At 41.0% G+C, this 20,210-nt stretch overlaps 1 protein-coding gene across 4 annotated transcripts in view; it reads right to left on the bottom strand.

Moving 5' to 3' along the window:
- Nucleotides 1–20,210, bottom strand: part of CDK14 (cyclin dependent kinase 14) — a 268,798-nt gene that overhangs the window by 95,284 nt on the left and 153,304 nt on the right. For all 4 annotated transcript variants that reach the window (XM_077302545.1, XM_077302548.1, XM_077302549.1 and 1 more), the window contains 2 exons: nucleotides 9,233–9,326; nucleotides 2,750–2,813 (listed from right to left, as the gene is read on the bottom strand). In XM_077302545.1, the coding sequence (XP_077158660.1) occupies nucleotides 2,750–2,813; nucleotides 9,233–9,326 (158 nt within the window). The remainder of the gene's footprint in view (nucleotides 1–2,749; nucleotides 2,814–9,232; nucleotides 9,327–20,210) is intronic.

The raw sequence follows: 20,210 nt of genomic DNA, 5'->3' as shown, positions 1-20,210 counted from the left end.
GAACAGCTTTATCAGTACTGTGGCAAGCCCAAGGTCACCCAGCTGGCTGCATGTGGAAGAACAGGGAATCAAACCTGGCTTGCCAGATTAGAAGTCCACACTCCTAACTACTATACCAATGCTACTACAACAGTCTAATTCTCCTCTATAAAGAACCATATCATCTCCCTTTCATATAGGTGAAATATATGATTTTAACCAGAGATATACATCTGATACAGTGATGATTTGCAGTTTATTTCTTTGACTTTTCAAAGAGTGAAATCACGGACATACCCAGTATGCTCCAACTGAGACTTAATCAAGATAAAGGCTTCTTCTGCCATCTACTGTCAACGCACCATTATTTTGTTTTTTTACTTGGTCTGCCCAGAGCTCTATTACTTTTTTGTCATTTGTTTTAATTTTCCACAGGAAAAAAAATCAGCCTTGGAAATGTTATAAAATAAGCCTCTTTAATGTAACAACATAAATCTTTTTCCAGAATAATTTTTCTTCTTAATTTTAAGGTTTAAAGCTATTTGTTTTAGAGAGAAAGGCCAAAGTCAGCTGGGCATTATGGGCTGGAAGTGCTGCTTGGTATTTTCCCTTCTGCTGAGATTTCTGGTTTGACCAGGAGATGAGGCAGAGAGAGGGAAACCAGCCTCCCCTTCAGCTAGAGACCGGCCACAAGCAGCTCAAGGACCAGGATACTGGGTGTGAATGCTGACTCTGAGACTCCTGTTTCGGCCAGAAACAGAAAGAGGGAGAGAGGGAGCCCCCTCCCCCACCCCGGATCCAGCCCATCATGACACAGTAGATGCTATACATATATGCAGGTTTCAGAAAAGCATTTATCTCAGACAAACTTATTAGCTTAATAGTACCTAATTTTATTAATAAACAAACTGAGCTGCTTCTTAAGTATACTAGAGGCCAAGCCCGTTGCATTCAGGAATACAACGGGCGCTAGATTAAGGGGGTGGAAGAACTGTGGACGGCCTCCCTCTCCCCCTAGGCTGTAGGCAGCTGTTAGGGAACTCACCGGCAGGGGATCCAGTCATAGCATTCATCTTGATTCAAGGAAAGGACGAAAAGAGACAAATATGTAGCAGACTAGGGGCAAAGCCCGTTGCATCCAGGAATACAATGGGTGCTAGATTGGGGACCTGGAAAGGCTGCAGGCTGAAGGGTGGGATGGAAGGGGCAGTTCTGACACAGCAGGGATCTGCAGCCTCGGAGGGAAGTGGAAGGAGGAAGGGGTGGTCAGGGATGGGGGATGGAAGGCAATTGGCTGGCTGCTGAACAGACAGGCAAGCTGGTTGGAGGAGGAGGCACTCGGGGGGGGGATGGGGACAGCTGCCCTGAGTGGGCGTTAAGTGCTGAGTGGCACTTAAGCCATGAGACCAGCTCCTCCTCCAAGGCCTTACCAGAAATATATAGTGGAACAGATAATTGACAAAGGTTTAAATCTTTCTGCAATAAAAGGAGGATCACTATGTCAATAAAAATGACGCAGCTGTTTACAAAAACACACTTTCTCTTAAATGCACTTTAAAATAAGACAAAACGCTGAAAAGGAGAATGCAAACATTACAGTAACATCCACTGCAGCTTTGGCCTGGAACTGTAAATGGTACTTCTGTTCATACTTATGAAGCTAAAGCAAATTAGGGGATGCTTAATCAAAATGCTAACACAGTTTTGGCTGGCCCTGGCCTCCCTATGCATTCATGGATACATTTTGCAATGACAAAATTATTCTTAGAACATTAACATTTTCTCCCCCACATACACACAACTGTTGACGAAAAAGGCTGTAGCAATTTTACCAGCATGTAAACAGCCCTGAACTTTTCTGAAGGGTGGTATATAAATGTAATAATAATAGTATATAAAATAAATAAACAGAATAAAATAAATAAACCACTGCCCGCAACAACATAGCATATGCCCTTTAAATCAAGTACACTCTTTAGGTGGAATCTTTTAAAAATGGTATATGATGAGATTTTAATATTCCAATTCTGAACTGGGCCCAGAACGTGGATCATGAATCCATGTATGTTTAGGTAAATCTATTTACAAACCCAAAAGTATTTCTGAGGCTTGCAGGATGATCTTTACTGTTTGTTTTTTTTTTAATTGGAGGAGTTAGATCTTTCACCTGCACCCAAACCAGAACAGCCATGCCTACACAGGCCTTGTTCTGTGACTGTGTGGGAGAAAATCTCCGTAGAATCAGACAACAGAAACAGGTAAGCAAAGAAAGTAGGCAGGAATGTGTGGAACCGTACGGTTTGGGTGAACAGCTGCCTGTGTCAGGAACCAAGAGAGCGATGAGAGGGGGAAAGGTGGGGAGAGGGCTGTGGGGGAAGTAGCCAGGTGATCAGTGTGGGCTTGTGAGTTCTCAGCCCCACGTCACTATTGATCTTCTGCATTGCCTCTGTAAAGGCTTGCAGCTGAAAGGTTACAGGACACCTGACTGCTGTCTCCAGGCAGTGTGGGGCCAGATGTTATGGGAAAAGAATTAAATCTCCTGTCTCCCATGAGTCTCTTAGATTGTTTACGCACTGGGAAATTCACTGCCCCAGCTCCCATGCAGGAGCACAAATAGGGGATGGATGAGGGGCACCAGGCCAAATACTCCCCCGTGTGGGTGCAGGAAGAGGTGGGGCAAACTGCCATGACTAAAACTCCAGTCTGCAGCTCAGCATGAAACCTCCAGTGCATAAATGGTCTTACAGGTTTCTTGAGCCTTGAAACCTACCAGGTTTGAAATGGGGTAGAGAATGGACTCCAGGCCAGGTATCTTCATTTGGGGTTCCAAGTACCTATGAACAGACAGAGAAAAAGACGCTGAGTTAAGAATGCAGATGACCACTTAATGCAAAGATTGAAATCAAGCTTAAACCACCAAGGGAAGTTTAGGGATTTGCTGCAAGGGTTAGAGGGTTTACTACTGCAGAACAATATGAGACGGTCATTCATTTTTTATAAGTATCTAAAGCCATCACAAGATTTACGGCCAGCATGGAAAGCCCATTATTCAGTGCTACACGATAAAATGAAGAGTGCTTATTAATTCAAACTTGGAAATTACACATTAAGCAAACACAAGCAGCATCCATAACCAGGAAAAGACAAGAGATGTAGATAAAAAAGCTCTGAGTTACTTAAATATAGCCACAATGTTTTGGGTCTCATTAATGTTTGCAAAGTGAAGACTGGTAACCCTAATTATCATGCTCCTTTTGCACTGAAAGCAAACTGTGTATAGTAACAACAAGATCTCCAAAGCTTTTTAATATTCCACTGGGATTCAGTGTAAGATCAACAAACCCTCTCATTGCATCTCAACATAATCTACCTAATGGGGTTATTTGCAAAGACCAATAAAAAGTGTAAATACATTGCATGCCTTATAAAGACCAATATATTTTTTATCATACAGTTTTATTGTGCAAAGTACATTTATAACAGCACCATGTAATATTTTAGTGTGGCCAGCAGAGGGAAGCAGAGGACTTAAATTACAAACCTCCTGACTCCCAAGCAATTTTGCTGCCATCAGACCTTGAATGAGATTAGAACGCATTTTGGAAACTCCCGTTCACCAAACAAACAAATAACCAAAGAACGCTGTGGCAGTAGAAACAAGAATGAATCGACTGTAGCATAAGCTTTTATACCCATGGACCTATTCTACGCTGTGCTAAAAAAAATACAGAATGAGCTGTTCGGAGTAAGGTATCTGGTTCTGATTTGGTTTGTAATGTTCACATTATTTTCTATGAAAATAATTTATAACCAAGAGAATAAACCAGTAGGGCAGGCTTGGAAAGACAGTACCAGCTAGCCTCCTTGAAGAATCACACAAAAACAAAACACTGGGCTGTACTTCCCTGAAACTGTGCTTTATCGAGCAGCCACACAGGGGTGCTACACAGACGCAGGCCTGCTGAGACCTTTTGAAGCTCAGAAATGTCTAGAGGCATTCCATCCATCTCCCCATACTGTTTCCGTCTCTTTCCCACATGATAGAGAAGAAGCAGAGGTTCCATCCCTCAGTTCCTCTCTGCTGCCGCTAGAGTGAGGTATAGAGCTATATTTAGTTAAAAGCACACTGTTCCGACTACAAAGGTGACCACTCCGTTAACAACAGTTCCAGGTAAGTGCAATCCTGCATTCATCTATGTGGTATCTGTGCAGTCCCACCTGGAAGAAGAGCGGGCTGACTTACTCGGCTGAGCAAGGCAGGTGTGCACTCTTGGTGGAATAGAGGCTGCAGTACTGCTCTTCTGACAGCCGTATCTCTTGTAGCATCTACGTCCCTCAAGGTGTGCCTTGCTTGCCAAGGGGCGGTAGGAGGACCATATCAACACCCTTATAGATATTCAGTGGTGGAAATCTGCTGAAGCAGACTGTGTTTGAGTGGAGTGAGTGTCTAGCAGCTCCAGCAGATGGTCAAGTCACAGCTCTCCATCTAGAGATGGATTAGGCTGACACTTTTCTGCCCAAACAGGGCCCACAAAGGAGAAAAAGAGGCCATCCTCTGCCATAAAAGTTTTCATCTTATCTAGGTAGAAGAGAAATATTCAACATACATATAAGGAGCAGAGGACACATTCTCTATTGCTTTTTAACTGTGGGTACCAATTAAAGAGAAGGGTTATGTCTTGGTTCAAGTATACAGATGTCACTGCAGAGAGAAATTGTTGCAAAGTGCAGAGCATTACTATAGAGCTGAACACTTCCAGAAAGCGGGAGGGGGGGGGGTTGGGACAGTGCCTGTAGCGCACTGATCCTCCTGTATGGTGTGACTTCTACTAGGGACAGCGTTTTCATGGGAAGGAGATGAAGGGAGCAGCTAGCCATGGCCTCAAACGTTTCCCCCTTCAGTTGTGAAAGCACAAGTCCCATTGAGACACTGGGAGATGGATTGGAGAAAACTGGTTTAGTAGTCCTTTAAGAAACTGTTTGGATTCCTTCTGTGTGAAGAGTGAATGTCCTTCAAAAGGAATATGTGTTTCTGAGGGAGGGGGAATGTATCTGTTGAAGGATATGGTCAAGAGTGTCAGGAACCAAGTCTATCTCAGCCTGAAGGGGGTATTAGGATTGCTGATGTGTTCTTTGCCTCATCTTGTAGAGGACCCTAGTTAATCAGTGGAAGTATACAGTAGACCTTCTGCTGACTGAATATGGAAGGGTCTCCAAGGGATTGTGGATCTCAGGCATCTTGGGAGCAGAAGAATCTGCATTTCCTGTTTTGTTCCCTGCAATATCAGAATACTGAGGCGAGGATATTCCAATTGAGTGGCCATTTGTGTGGTGCTAGAGGAGTAGGGTTAAAAAAGTCCACTAGATGGTTGTTGACCCCGACTATATGTATGGCGTGGATAGTGGCTCTGTGGGAGATTGATTATTCCCAAATTAGCATGGCCATGGAGGAGAATCCCAATGGAATATTAAAAAGCTTTGGAGATCTTATTGTCACTATACAAGGCCTCCTTTCAATGAAAAAGGAATATGAGGATTAGGGTTACCAGTCTTCACTAAATTAGTACTTTACAATCGTTAATGAGGCCCTGTCTTCCAAAGAAAGTACCCAAAGAATAGTGGCTATATTTAAGTAAATCTTTTTTTATCTACAGCTCTTGTCTTTTCTTGATTATGGATGCTGCTTGTGTTTGCTTGATGTGTCATTTCCAAGTCTGAATGAATAAGCACTCTTCGTTTTATTGTGTAGCGCTGAATAATGGCTTTCCACGCTGTGCCATTCTTTGGTCACCAGTTCTCCACAGCCAGAGGGCAGCTAGTTAGTTGAGGCAGTTAACAGCTGATAAGAAGAAGAAGAAGAAGAGTTGGTTCTTATATGCCGCTTTTCCCTACCCGAAGGAGGCTCAAAGCGGCTTACAGTCGCCTTCCCATTCCTCTCCCCACAACAGACACCCTGTGGGGTGGGTGAGGCTGAGAGAGCCCTGATACCACTGCCCGGTCAGAACAGTTTTATCAGTGCCGTGGCGAGCCCAAGGTCACCCAGCTGGCTGCATGTGGGGGAGTGCAGAATCGAACCTGGCATGCCAGATTAGAAGTCCGCACTCCTAACCACTACACCAAACAGAAAAGACCTTTGATGAGCTTCTCTCAGTAGTGGCCAAGAAAGAACTGAAGGAAGGGCATCCCACCTATTCCTTATCAACCTGGAAAAAGGCAAGAAGCTGTGGGGGGTGGGGGTCAAAGTGCTTCCAGGCATTTATAAAACGCTCTGTGACAGGCCTGTGCATGAGCAGTACCCATGCAGGATTACACAGGTACCACAACAATTACCGACAGTCACAACAATTGCAATTTGCCACAAAAATTTACAATAGCTGCCTTTAGCCGAGAGGAGAGGCAGGGTATATTTTAATGAAGCTATACCATGTGTCACAATCATGTGTCACAATCCCATCATATTGCCGTTTCCTTAGGTTTTGCTGTTGTTGTTTTTTTGTAATACTGCCTCTATAGTTCTACCCAGCAGTCTCCTTGGGAAATGGCCTCATGCTGCTACACACTCAATTAAAAAGGCAGCCATGCCTTGAATATGTAAGCGGTAGGTAGTGAAGCAATAATTACAAGGGCTGGATGAGAAGGGGGAAAAAAGATTAACGATGCTAGACATCGCTTTCTGTTTATGACAAAGAAGCAAATGGGTCGTTAAGGACTGGATTTCAAGAAACCGAGCAAAAAGTAGTTAAGAACCAGCGTTACTCCATGTATTTTCCATTAGCAATTTCTTGAGCTCTGAAGGGAGGTTCACTGTGGGGTCTGGGAGACAATCATCTGCCATCACTGTTTATGAAGAAATCAAGCAAAAAGCAGTTATAGGAGCTTTGTCTCCTGTGTGCTTAGGCTGAGTTGTTCTGTTCTTCATTGCTTAAATCAGGGGTAGTCAACCTGTGGTCCTCCAGATGTCCATGGGCTACAATTCCCATGAGCCCCTGCCAGCAAACGCTGGCAGGGGCTCATGGGAATTGTAGTCCATGGACATCTGGAGGACCACAGGTTGACTACCCCTGGCTTAAATCACAAACAACACATATCAGAATTTTCCCTGAGATGGTACTCATCTTTCACATGTACTTGCCCAAGAAGTGCCCTTCCTTCAGCACCATAAAAGAACCTTACATTCTAAAAATTGCTCCCAGAAAAAAAGTTTCAATAGTTTTGAGGATGTTTTGAAATTTAAACGCTTTTTTCCCCCTGATGATTGTTTAGATTTTGTTATCTTTCAGTTTTTAGCTTGTTTTTATTGTTGCTGCACACCTTCAGTGCCAGCTCCTGGCAAGAAAAGCAGCCTTATAGATCTGTGATATAAAATTAACATACAGTCTTTCAGCACTGACAGACTGCTTTTTAGCATTCGATTCTTAAGAGGCATTTTTAATTTTGATTTCAAAGCCCTTCTACCCAAGTGCAACTTTTTAGTGGTCTGGTTGGAAAGGCTTCCATGAATTACAATCAAAGCATGTTTCCTTTCTTACAACTAGAGGTCATAACAGGAAGACAGTAAGGATCATGAAGAAATTATCTTCTTCAGAATAACTCTCGGCTCATCTGGAAAGGTTAAAAAGGCAGGCCCAGAGATGCATGTTATGCATATTGACTGAGTGTCTCTTGAGTGACAATTGTATCTATGCCTTGCCATGTCTCTTTGCAATATGCGATTTATGACAGTTTACTGTCAATATTTGAGAGAGAGAGAGAGAGAGAGAGAGAGAGAGAGAGAGAGAGAGAGAGAGAGAGAGAGGGAGGGAGGGAGAAGCTGTGAGGCACATAACTCTAACCATGAGCTTCAGCTTTGGTTAGAAAGTAATAAATCTATTGGGCCCTATTACACACTTCGCATTCACGAAAGAAATAGACAACAAATTTTATGCCAGGAACTATACTCTGTTATGCTGAGATTCTTAGACAGACAAGACAATTACAGTATAACACCCCTTCTCCAAAAGGAAAGCAGCCAATACATTATTTATTATTTAAGATGTATATGCTGCCTTGCCACTAAAGCGTGCAATACACAAATGAGTGATAAAAAAGACTAATATCAAAATATCATATAACAGGCTACCGCCCTAGGAAATCAACCAGACCAGAAAAACAGTGAAAACCAAATTAAAGCCATTAACTGCAGCACTTTAAGATAAGAAAGGAACAGGCAACCAAAGGAGGAGCGATAATTTAAAGGATGATGCAATTGAGGAGACACACTAAAGATGCATCCTTCAGTGGAAAAATTCCTTACAGCAGATGATAGCGAAAGAATAGCTTTACCTGCTGATATAAACAACCACACACACACACTGTGCCTTAGTGCTTTTAAATTAACTTTAATGCACTTTTGGCTCATACTGGATAATGTGGTAGTAAGCTAGCTGGTAATGGCATGGGAGAAGCTAGAAAGGCCACTGAAGCCTTGAACTGGTAATATGTTGCAAAGAGGAAGCAGCAGGTATCAAAACAAGCAATAGAGTAATTATCCTGCTATATGTCTCCCCATAGTATAGGAAGTGCTCATTGGTCCCCAGTGTTCCCAAAATTATTAATAGGCAAATCCTCTTGAAGTTTAAGCTAGCTCTACATCCCAAAAACAATCCTACCAAAAGAGAACCAAGGGAGTAAAGGTAAGTCCATCTCCTGCATGTTTCGAACGTCCAAAGGGCATGAAGAACAGGGAAATGAAACAAAACAAAAATTCTGAAACAGCATCATGAGACTAAAAAAGTAGGGGACTTCTAAGAAGACTAATTTTGATATTGTGGAAATGGTTTGCTAATTGAGCAAGCAAAGTATATAAGTTGTACATTTTCAACCAATCACTTCTCTCTGGCTGGGTACCGTACAAAATTGGATTGCTAGAATGAAGGATGCTACAGAAGAAAAGAAAATGGTGGGATTGTTGTGTGGAGAACAGAAAGTGAGCAAGAGAATGAAAAAAAGTTTATTTGTTCACATGGAATAATAACTTTAAAAACACATTTAAACAGGCAATGTTAATAATGCACGTAATGTATTAGGTAGATAATTGTAGGATTTTGAATTTAATGTAACTAAGTATCATAACTAACAATAGTTTTTGAGGAACTGCAAAACCGTGCTCCAGGGTCTTCTGCTAAACAATTCTTCATATGTCTTATTGTGGTTCACACAAGGAGTTTTGTATTTATATGGACATCAACAAATATGGTTAAAAAACATGACTTACCAGAAATATTCTTTCAAGTTGATCTTGAATATCTTTCATTCCTGGGAAAGCAGCAACACCCTGAATCATTTCTATGAAGATACAACCAACTCCCCTGAAAAGCAAGAATTTAAAACAAATTTGAACTAATTTCTTAACATTTGGATCATCGTACTGTTCTTTGGAGTATTATAGCAAGCTGCATAAAGTAATGAGAAAAATTACTGGGATGCTCATTTAAAGAAGCAGTCTCCCACATCATAACTAAAACTAAAAGCAGTTTTGAAGTAACTGCCAAAAGAAGTGTCATCAGCACTACGGGACAGAAACACTTTTATTCTACTCAGTCCCCAGGAAACATTAACAAAAATAAATGCGTGCCAATGAAACCTGTATCTGGGTAGCATGTGTACAAACGATGTGGGTAGCATGTGTACTTATAGGCTGCAAGCTAAAAAAAGAGCAAACAGTGTGATGTGGAAGTAAAGAAAGTTAATGCAGTTTTGGGCTGTATCAACATAGGCATCATATCAAAATTGCAAGATGTCATAATCTCACTGTATACCGTATTGGTCAGACCACACCTAGAATGCTGTGTGCAGTTCTCAAAATCTCACTTCAAAAACGACATATACAAAACTGAGAGGGTACAGAGGAGAGCAACAAGAATGATCCAAGGCCTGGGTATAGTCATATGCATACACACAAATAATTGTACTGTTTCAGATTTGAACTGAAATGATTCTGCCAAATCTGAAATGCATGAATATCCCTTCCCTTTTTTTGATTTGGCTGAATCCGAGAAGTTTCGGGGTGGGTGCAAATGCATGCCCCCCTCCACCTTCTCAAGCAAATCTGCCTGTGAAAGTGGGGGGAGCATTTAAACGGAGTGGATGGCTACCTAACAACTAATAATGACAGCCCTGTGGCCACTCCCTTTAAATTCCTTCCCAGCTTGGGGAGGAATTTAAAGGGAGCAGGTGGCATGGCTATCACTAATAGCTGTTAGGCAGCTGCCCTCTCCCATTAAATCCTTCCCCAACCTTTGCAATCAAAGCCTGTAGAAAAGAAGATTGAGAGGGAATGTGATTGCTCTCTTTAAATATTTGAAAGATTGTCACTTGGAGGAGGGTAGGGAGCAATTCCTGTTGATAGCAGATGATAGGATTCACAGTAATGGGTTTAAACTACATGTAGAACAGTACGGACCAGACAGCCGGGGATGGGGGTGGGGGGGTGGAATTTAAGAGTCAGAGTAGTTCAACAGTGGAACAGGTGGCAGTCTTTAAGCAGTGGTTAGAGAGATACTTATCATGGATGCTTTAAACTTATCCTTTACTGAGCAGGGGGTTGGACTAGATGGCCCAAATGGTTCCTTCCAGTTCTATGATTCTATTACATTTTTATCCTGACATCCCTCCAAAGAGCTCAACAGAGTTTACGTTGCTCTCCCTTCTCCCATTTTATCACCACAAAGATTGTGACTGTCTCAGGGTCAGTGAGCTTTATGACCAAGTGGAGATTTCAACCTAGATCACCTGCTCCTAGTCCAACATTCTAACCATTCACTGGCTCTTTAGGACCCAACAGACTATTTCACTAGTTCTATGTATTCCAAGGAACTCCATATTTAGGCTTCTTAAATAGTAACCTCCCATGCCATGTCAAATCACTCTTGTACCTGAAAGGAGTTTCAAAACCACATCTGATCTATTAAAATCTGATGTAGGAGAACAAGAGGTGGCTCTTACTGGGTATGGCCAATGGTCTCAATCATGTTCAGAGTAATTGTGTGTGTTCTAACAGTGCCAATGGGCTGGATTAGCTATAGACTATTTTTTTGCTTGCGTTTGTGAGAGGGCACGCCATCATATATGATGCTAACCTTACATGAACTAACTTGCCCTTCTAGCATAATGTCATGTTTCATCACACATTTCTAGCATAATGTCATGTTCCATCACACTGTTGCTCTTATGGCCCAATGCTTACTAAGTACTGAAGTGCTGGCAATACAGGGCTCAGAAATGGAATAAAAATCCACCTTCACGAAAGATCAACAATACAGCTTCATGTGGGATGAGTGCATCAACATAGCAGTATATGTGCACCAGTTCTCAGATTACTCTGAAAGGGCAGAGGACAATTGCTGGCATGTAAAACAATCTTCAGGGATGTTTTTCAGCCTTAGCTGAAGAAACAGCCCAATCTCAGGTGTGTCAATGTGTTGAAACAAGCATTTCCCCTTCTTTTCAGAAGGTGGCTGTTATTTAATGTGCTGCTATCAATTAGGAAAACGCAACTGAATATTTGTTTAGCAGACTCTGGCACAGAGTCCTCATTAAAAGCACCTTCAGTTATCTGGTTGGTTGGTTTTGAAATTACAAGTAAAAATAGAGATGTGATCATAGGTTTACGCTCAATCCTATTTCACCAAAAATGTTTTTTATACCTAAAGTCAATGTACAAAGCACTGATTTTAAGACTGCACAATATGTGACGCACTTCACATCTATTCATAAATTGTGTTCTATATGCTTAGAAAGACAATTGAAATTATACTCCATATGCCCTTGCTGGTTGCTGAAGGGGCTGAATTGATTAAACTGCCACTCCTAATATACTTTGGTTAGTGCTTCATTAAGCCCGATATATCTTAGTCAAACAGAGGCAATATTTAAATCTAGGACACAGAGAAAGTCAAGATTCTGAACTGCCATTCACTGAAGATAAATACTTGCCTTGAAAGATTGCTTTTTATCATGACAAGAAAAAGTGGGTTTCATTTGTTTGTGAATTGAAACAATGGCAATAACAGAATGAGCAGAAAATTATTTTAAGTATTAATATGAAAGAGTAAATTTAGCACATTTTAATTTTTTTTTTTTGCAAATCCTGCCAGCTCATTTAAAATAAAATCCTGTATACCTAATTGTCCTGATACTTTTTGAAATTTCAATTCAGTATTGCTAATTTAAAATGCTTTAATGGCCTCTCAAGCACTACATTACCAACAAACAAATTAAAGCATGGAAAACGTGAGAAACCTGCTTGCTCCTTTAATTGTGTGATTAGCAGTTCCACGTTGAACAGTCATACCCTTTTAAACCACTGATTTCAATAGTCTCTGAAAGATGTAATGTGCCATGGGTTGACACTATAAATGTTACAATAAAGATATTACTTCATAAAAACCAGTTACAGGCCTACAGCTATGAACTGAAGACATTAGATCTACATATTAACTTTACCACTACTTTCTATATCTTTGTTTACAGAAGTTAAGTGGTTGGGTAGTCTACAAAATCAAGTCTTGCTTTAAGGTATCCACATGTGCTCTATATGCAAGGAGATTTTTCATGGTTCCTTTCTACATGCATGACTTCCATGTGAATGGTGATGGGAGAATCATGCAAAAAGTTCACTTTGCACAATAAAATGAAAATTAAATTACATTACCCACTCTCGCCCCAATCATATACTTCATGGGGAATGATGACTTCTGGGTTTAGAAACCTTCACACAATTGGAAGTATTTAGATCAATATAACAAGCCACAAAACCCAACCCACACTTCATACAGGGAAAAGAAATTCATAACCTTGAAATTCTACAATTTTACACAACACTATTCCCAGTGAATACTGCCATTCATGGACTACTAATACAGATGATCTACCACAAGGGAAATTTGGGGAAGCTTTAGCATTTGCCAAATACCTCAACCTTGGCCACATAAAAGAATATGTGGCAGAAAATTTATTTTTGTAGTAATATTGGGGGGGGGGGAAGCAAACACCAGATTGTAACCTAGATTACAGAACTATTATAAAGACCAAAACAAGGAGAACAAAGATCAGGAAGTAAGAACCACGTCAATTTGGTTCTGATATAGAATAATCTGGGATTCACAATGCAGCTGACATGGTGATGTAAGGTGCAGTCCTTAAATGGTTGCAATCCTTCCTCCAAAGCCAGGGGCAGAGGGTGGCACTAGGGGGTTACTCAGGCATGTGGGGTTTCACCGGGAGCTATTCCTTCCCTGATGTTATTTAGTATAAATATGTGCCCCCTCACCTAACTAATCTGGAGTTTTGAGCTATACCTATTGATGGATGGCCACCCATCTATATCACTGGAGGCTGTAGAAGACTGGCTCAAGCAGAGTCAGCAGATGTTAAATCCAGCTAAGGAGATCCTCTGATTGGGTCAATAAACCCAAGATGGGCTGCTACAACTTCTGACTCTTGACACAGTCCCACTAACAACTTGAGCAACCATCAAGGCACTTCCATAGGGCTTGCAAAGCAGAGCTGTTCCACCTCGCCTCTCTGCTTTCACCAAGCTAAAACCCTTAGTGGGGGCTGCTTTGTATGATTTTCCCCTACTGTTTCCCTATACAAGAGACGTTATATGCAATTTTAATATTTAATTCTGTTTCTTAATGATTTAAGGTTTTAATGCTTAATATTCATTTTTGTAATTTTGAAATTTTATATGTATTTATGACCTAGTATCAGAGCCCATTTAAAAAAGGGGTGGCAGACAGGAGAACTCCTACAGAGCATGGTGTCTCAGATGGCGAGCCAGGCTACCTGGGCTGGCATGATGCCATAGAGCATGGCTGGTGGCCTCCCCCATTTATTGGAGGTCCAGCCACAGGGACTGGCCCCATGACTGGGACTGTGCCTGTGGCAGAGTGTGGACAGCAGTTTCCCACACTCTATCAATAAAACAAGCCACAAAACCCAACCCACTTCATACAGGGAAATCTTAAAAGTATGAACAAACAGTAGGAAGGATAAAAAAAAGTAGGTAGCCAGGAGGCCTAGTAGCTTAGCATTTGACTTGGATGGAGGCTGTCTTCTCTTTTGCCCTGCTCACTGCTCAGAAGTGGCAGTATGGAGGAGGGTGGTAAGTAGGAGGGCAGGGAAGACTCTGGATTGGCCCTCAGTGGGGGAGTGCCCTCTCCCTACCGGGGGCATATCCCCCACTGAGGGTCAATCTGGCAATTGGTGTGTTGTCTGCACACAAACCCAGCATTATTATGGCTACAGATATGTATCTGTAATTTTGAAACGTTATGTGTCATTTATATTATTGCAATCTGCCCTGAGTTTCTAAAGAAAGGACAGAATATACATTCCTAAACAAACAAACAAATAAAACAAGGTGCTAAATGTAATCCACACTAACTCCAAAGAAAATTATAATATGCCTTTTCATTTTTCTTCCTGCTTTTCAGACTTGTTTCTCTGCTAGAAGACGTGAACTGGGGCTATGGTTTTTTGCCTCCATTTCTTTTATCAACCCAAGCACAGGCAATTTCTACAGTCATTTCTTGGGTGCGGGATTCAATACATTTGATTAGTTTCTCTCTTAAAATGATTTCTGTTGCATATCTCCCCAAAAGTCCACCAAGACTATTTATACAAAGTCTGTTAACAGCAGTCATGACTGAAGCTGAGATGACAGCTATATAATTCAGAAATGTGTATCTTGCTACTTAATAAGAACAAGCATGACTAACCCCATTAAATGTACCAGCGGGAGCATATGTGGCCATACGCTCTAAATACTGCACTTCTATTGTCCCTCTTATTTTTCTTGCCACAACTGCTGGAAACAGAGCTAAATATCAACCAATGATAAAAACTTAAACAAGAATTTAGATTGCTTGCTGGACAATAGAATGCTGTGCAGAAAACGTTTCTGTAACCTGTGACAGCTTCTAATAAATATAAATGTATTTACAATTGAATATTCAAAATACAGAGTTAGATCTAGATCTGTTTTGTGTAGCCTAACTCACCTTTTGTTTGAACATAACAATTTGAATAATTTGATGATGGCATTGTAAAGGGAACATACAACTACACACAACATAAGGAAACATACAACTACAATTTGTGTATATGTATATTAAAATTTGTTAAACATTTATCAGGTGATATGACAATATAGGGTCATGTCGACCCCCCTCCAAAATGGCCTATAAGAAAATGAATGCTTTTTTTATTAAGACTTCATCTCTCTTCCAGATACACCAGTTACAAAACCATACCTGTCTAGACAAGAAGAAGGCTCTGAAACTATTAAATGTTTGCAGAAAAAAAGGGGACATGTGGAAGTCAACATTAAAATCTTTAAATGGACAGAAGAAAAACAAACAAAAGATGCAGAAGGCAGATATGTGTAACTACTATTATTAACAAATGGATTTTTGGAAAAATAGCATGATGCAACATCTGTTTCCAGTGAAGGCTAGAGGAACTTTTATAAAAACCTTTTAATGAAACATAGGCTTTGCCAAATGGGAGAAACAGCAGCAATCGCCCAGGAGCAAGGCTTCAGGCAACTCAGCAGGATGCAGTAAGTAAAAAAGTCCCATTATGCTCCAAGAAGTACCTTTCATCTATAGATCTCTGACTGTGTTTCACCTCCAGGTATTAGCTGGAGATCTCCTGGGAGTACAACTGATTTACAGGTAACAGGGATCAATTCATCTGGAAAAACTGGTGGCTGAAGAAAGGCTAGGAGTAGGGGGGGGGGAGAGTCCAGGTCTTCCTTTATTCCCTTAGTCTTTTGACTAAGCTTCCCCATACCTTTGAGCCAAAGGCCAATATATATATATTGTTTAAATTCTATGAAGAAGAATAGATCATAGCAAAGGACCAGACCAGGGGTAATCAAACTGTGCCCCCACCCAATGTCCATGGACTACAATACCTATGAGCCCCTGCCAGAGAATGATGGCAGGGGCTCATGGGAATTGTAGTCCATGCACATCTGGGGGAGCACAGTTTGACTACCCCTGGACTAGACCATCAGCAAATACTAAGTTGGAAAAATGCTATTTTGAAACTGGTTTAAATCTGGAGGCTGTTTTGGTTGTTTTATGACGATTAAAAGAGGAGATAAGACATTTCTATTTGTATTTATTGTTAAACTGTTTAAATGTTAATTATGTTAATTAAAGCCTAGGGTAGGTTCTTTCTTCTGTTATCTATTCATTTCAAACTGTCCTTTTTTCGTGGTGTTTCCTTTATTCCCAGCAGTGAGGTTAGTACATTTTGTTGTTCTGGCTGGCTTTCCACAGGGCCTTGATCTCTTTTGGCAGAGCGTTTCACCAGACCTGGGCCAAAACCCTGGCCCCAGTTGAGGCTAATCTCAACTCTTTTGCGCTAGGGATCCTAAGCAGGTTTTGGTCTAATGAGCAAAGGATAATTCAGATTAAATGTCTCAATTTGACTTGAGATTAGTCAGCTGCAGGTTAATTCAGTTGGCTACAGCCAATAAAAAGTTCTGGGTCTTTCCAGAAGTTTAAATTAATAATAGCTTGATATAGTCACCATAAAATCCTGATCCCTTTTGAGGAATAACAATTTTTGTAGGTGGAAGCCTCTACAGTGAGAACAAAAGGCCAAAAAGAAAATACTTTTGAGCTTAGAAACTCTTTCAGAATTAATGGAAATATAGTTTCTCAAATACAATTTCTTGGCAAGGAGGTAGGACAAAGATTCTTATCTATATTAGGTCCAAATAACCTCAAGTATATTTCTTGGCCTCTCCCTATATGTCCCCCAAAGAGCTTTAAGATCTGCAGACCAAGTCTACTCAGGATCCCCAGCTCCAAAGAGATTAAATTGGCCTCAACCAGGGACATGGCTTTTTTGGCCCTAGCCCTGGTTTGGTGGAATGATCTACAGAATGAGATCAGAGCTCTATGGGACCTTGATCTGTCCTGCAAGGCTTGTAAAATGGAGCTGTTCCACTAGACCTGTGGTTGAAACAAAAATGACACCTGGAAGTGCTGGACTCCCTGCTGGAAATCCACCAAATTTAATCCAGCTGAAGGTTCCCTTGCCTCTCCTGATAGGATAGTGAAAATCAGACAATATTTTGTAACAATATGAGTAATAAATACAACATAAAAATAAATAGAATTTATCAAATTTATCAACTGTTTTTTTCCTGTGCTCTTTCAAGAGTTTACAAAAAGTCTATGGAAATAATTTACATGCATGTGCTGTGTCTTTACGGATACATGTTAATTCAATCTTGTCATGCCGTACTGCATCCTTATAAGAGGAGCACTGATCTAGCAGCTACTAGTTTCACAGTGAATGTTCATGGTTAGGTATTTGCAACTCAGTTTCAGGACATACTCAGAATTCACTGAATAAATGTTTGAAATGTTTACTAATTTGTCTTAATTCAGAGAGCCTGGGTTCTGTTTTCTATCAGTCCTTCTGCCAGGACAGGGGAAGAAGAAAGGGAGACAAGAAATCAAGGGGAAAGACAAATTCCTCTTTCAAGTGCAGAGCTGGTAGTTTTAAGTTTGAAGGAGGAAAGAACCCCAATGCACACTGGGTAAATTGTAGCATTCTTTACATACTGGAGGCAGCAAGAGGGTTGTTTGTGTTCCCATTCAAGGGAAAGGAAGGGGAGAGAGCATGTGTACACAAGCCTGATATACAGCTTTGGCTCTAAAGCCAGAGGAGAAACATCTGGTCACTTGAGGGCAGTTCCTGTATGCCAAGCATGTGATTGTTTCCAAGCTTAGTTTGGGTGCTCATGTTTAAGCCTTATTTTTCCACAAGTAGACAATGGAGAAAATATCTCTCCATGATTCAGGCTGTGCCATCATTGTGTGTGATGCTTTGAAGAGTAGCAATTAGCAAAAGCCACGGTTTATTAAATGTTTATTAAATGTTTGTTAAGCAAGGCTCAAATACTTTGGCCACCTCATGAGAAGGAAGGACTCCCGGGAGAAGAGCCTAATGCTGGGAGCGATTGAGGGCAAAAAAAGAAGGGGACGACAGAGAATGAGGTGGCTGGATGGAGTCACTGAAGCAGTCGGTGCAAACTTAAATGGACTCCGGGGAATGGTAGAGGACAGGAAGGCCTGGAGGATCATTGTCCATGGGGTCACGATGGGTCGGACATAACTTCGCACCTAACAACAACAACAAAGCAAGACTGACTATCCAAAATCTGTAGAAGCTTCACTGATGCAATTCTGAAAGAAAACCAGGATTGTGTCGAGAAAGTTCCTAGTGGTACATCCAAAATGCCTAATATAATAGTTCTTACTCCCAGATCTTCCATATCAGCATTACCCAGTATTAATGCTCTGTATGTTCCCAAGTTAATAAAGCTGAGCCATTATTTTGACCATACTGGTGTTCAAAGAACTGAAAAATCCAGGTGCTATAAAGTTACACCTGCGACCGTGCTAAATGGCACTTACTGATCATTAAACCCAGAGAAAAGTCGGACTGCTGCAATTTCTTGATGCAGTCTCAAGTTGCATAATACGTTCAGCCAAATATCAGTCTGTTGTACACTGACAGTAGTAAATTGCAGCACTCAATATTGATTCCCGTTGCTCGCTAACACCACTAATGCATGTACCTCTTCATTAATATTCTTCATTTGCCAGTGGCTATTTACAGAGAAAGCTGGAGAAGGTTAATACTATACATGAATCATTAGCTTTTGGTTACTCTCCCATTGCCCTCCAATGACAAATGAAGTGTATAAATAGCTTGCGGCCACTGCCACCTGCTTCCCAGACACTGTCCAATGGTTAATATTTATATTCCCTTTTTAATATTTGTCCCTCTATTCAGTCGCTGCCTCATAGGCTATTTCTCAAGTCATATAATTGAAAGCCATTCATTGTAATCACCAGACTAGAATCGGATGATGGGTGATTTTGTTTTCCTCATTACAAAACCCAACACATATAAATGCATGGATCAGTTTCGCTGAGTGATACTTTGTGCCCATCTCTCATTTACACAATCACGGTACTTAAACACTGAGTAGTATTACACACTGTTCATGCATGCCATTCACAAAGCACATCCTCACCCACAATTCTGACAGTGGACCAACACTACACTAGTCCTGCTTACTCCTATTTCTGCTTAGCTCCAAATGTCCCTAGGCATTGCGCACTACCCGTTCTATTCTCTTTCCATTTCAAAGACTAAAGAGCTATGGAATATGCTCCGTGTGGGTTTCCTTTGGAGACCGTCCTTGGAGATTTAACTGGTCCAAAATGCTGTGTGCGTTCACTTACCTCTGGGGGGCGGGGAGCACTGGTGGCAATTGGGCACCCATCAAAAAAGAAAAGAAACTAAAAGAAACACGGGAAATGGGAAATCCATCTGCTCGAGCAGTATCCTGGAAGGAATTATTTGGCTTAAGGTATGCATGCTACTAGGTAACCATCTTTTGAGCCCATTTCATCCCCACTATTATAGTTTTATGAACTTTTAAAGGCTCTACCATTGGACTAGAGGGAGGGGTCAGACCAAAAGCACTCTAAATTAATCACAATACCATCCCCCAAAGTAAGACACAAAGGAACAGAGGTCCAACAGCTTTAGAATTTAAAATGGAGGGTGTTAGACAAAAGGACATTTTCCCTTAAATGTTTATCTGATTATCGGATTTTTTTTTTGAAGCAAAGGTACTATTTTTCTTCAGATCATTTCTATCCCATTCTTGGCACTAAATATACATGAAGCAACACAAAGGCTGTAGCAGGAAGCAATCACACTTTTAAAAAATCAACTTTGAGTAATGCAATAAGTCTTTGCCTGGTGCCAGAAAGTTAGCACACTGTTAAATGTCATGTCAATATCTCTTATTCATTGGTATATACAATACTAAGAGTTCTAAGTGCTGACTTAGATTTCACTGATAGATATAAAGTGTAGTTCAGGGTAGTCAAACTGCGTCCCTCCAGATGTCCATGGACTACAATTCCCATGAGCCCCTGCCAGCAAATGCAGTAAGTAAAAAAGGAAAACGTTCAGTCTTTGTCCACAGAAGAAACAGACTGAAGAATCTGAAGCTTCAGGCACATGCTGTTTCACAGAACCATAAAATGCCATTTCCCCTTAGCTTAATGTATTTATGTGTGATATATGAGGCAAGAAGATACTATAATGAGAGCCGTTGAAATCTGGGCTGGAGATCGCAT

The sequence above is a fragment of the Paroedura picta genome, chromosome 11 (genome assembly GCF_049243985.1).
Source record: "Paroedura picta isolate Pp20150507F chromosome 11, Ppicta_v3.0, whole genome shotgun sequence".
In the NCBI taxonomy this organism is placed as follows: domain Eukaryota; kingdom Metazoa; phylum Chordata; class Lepidosauria; order Squamata; family Gekkonidae; genus Paroedura; species Paroedura picta.
The sequence above is the reverse complement of the archived record's forward strand: the minus strand, read 5'-3'. Positions and strand labels throughout refer to the sequence as shown.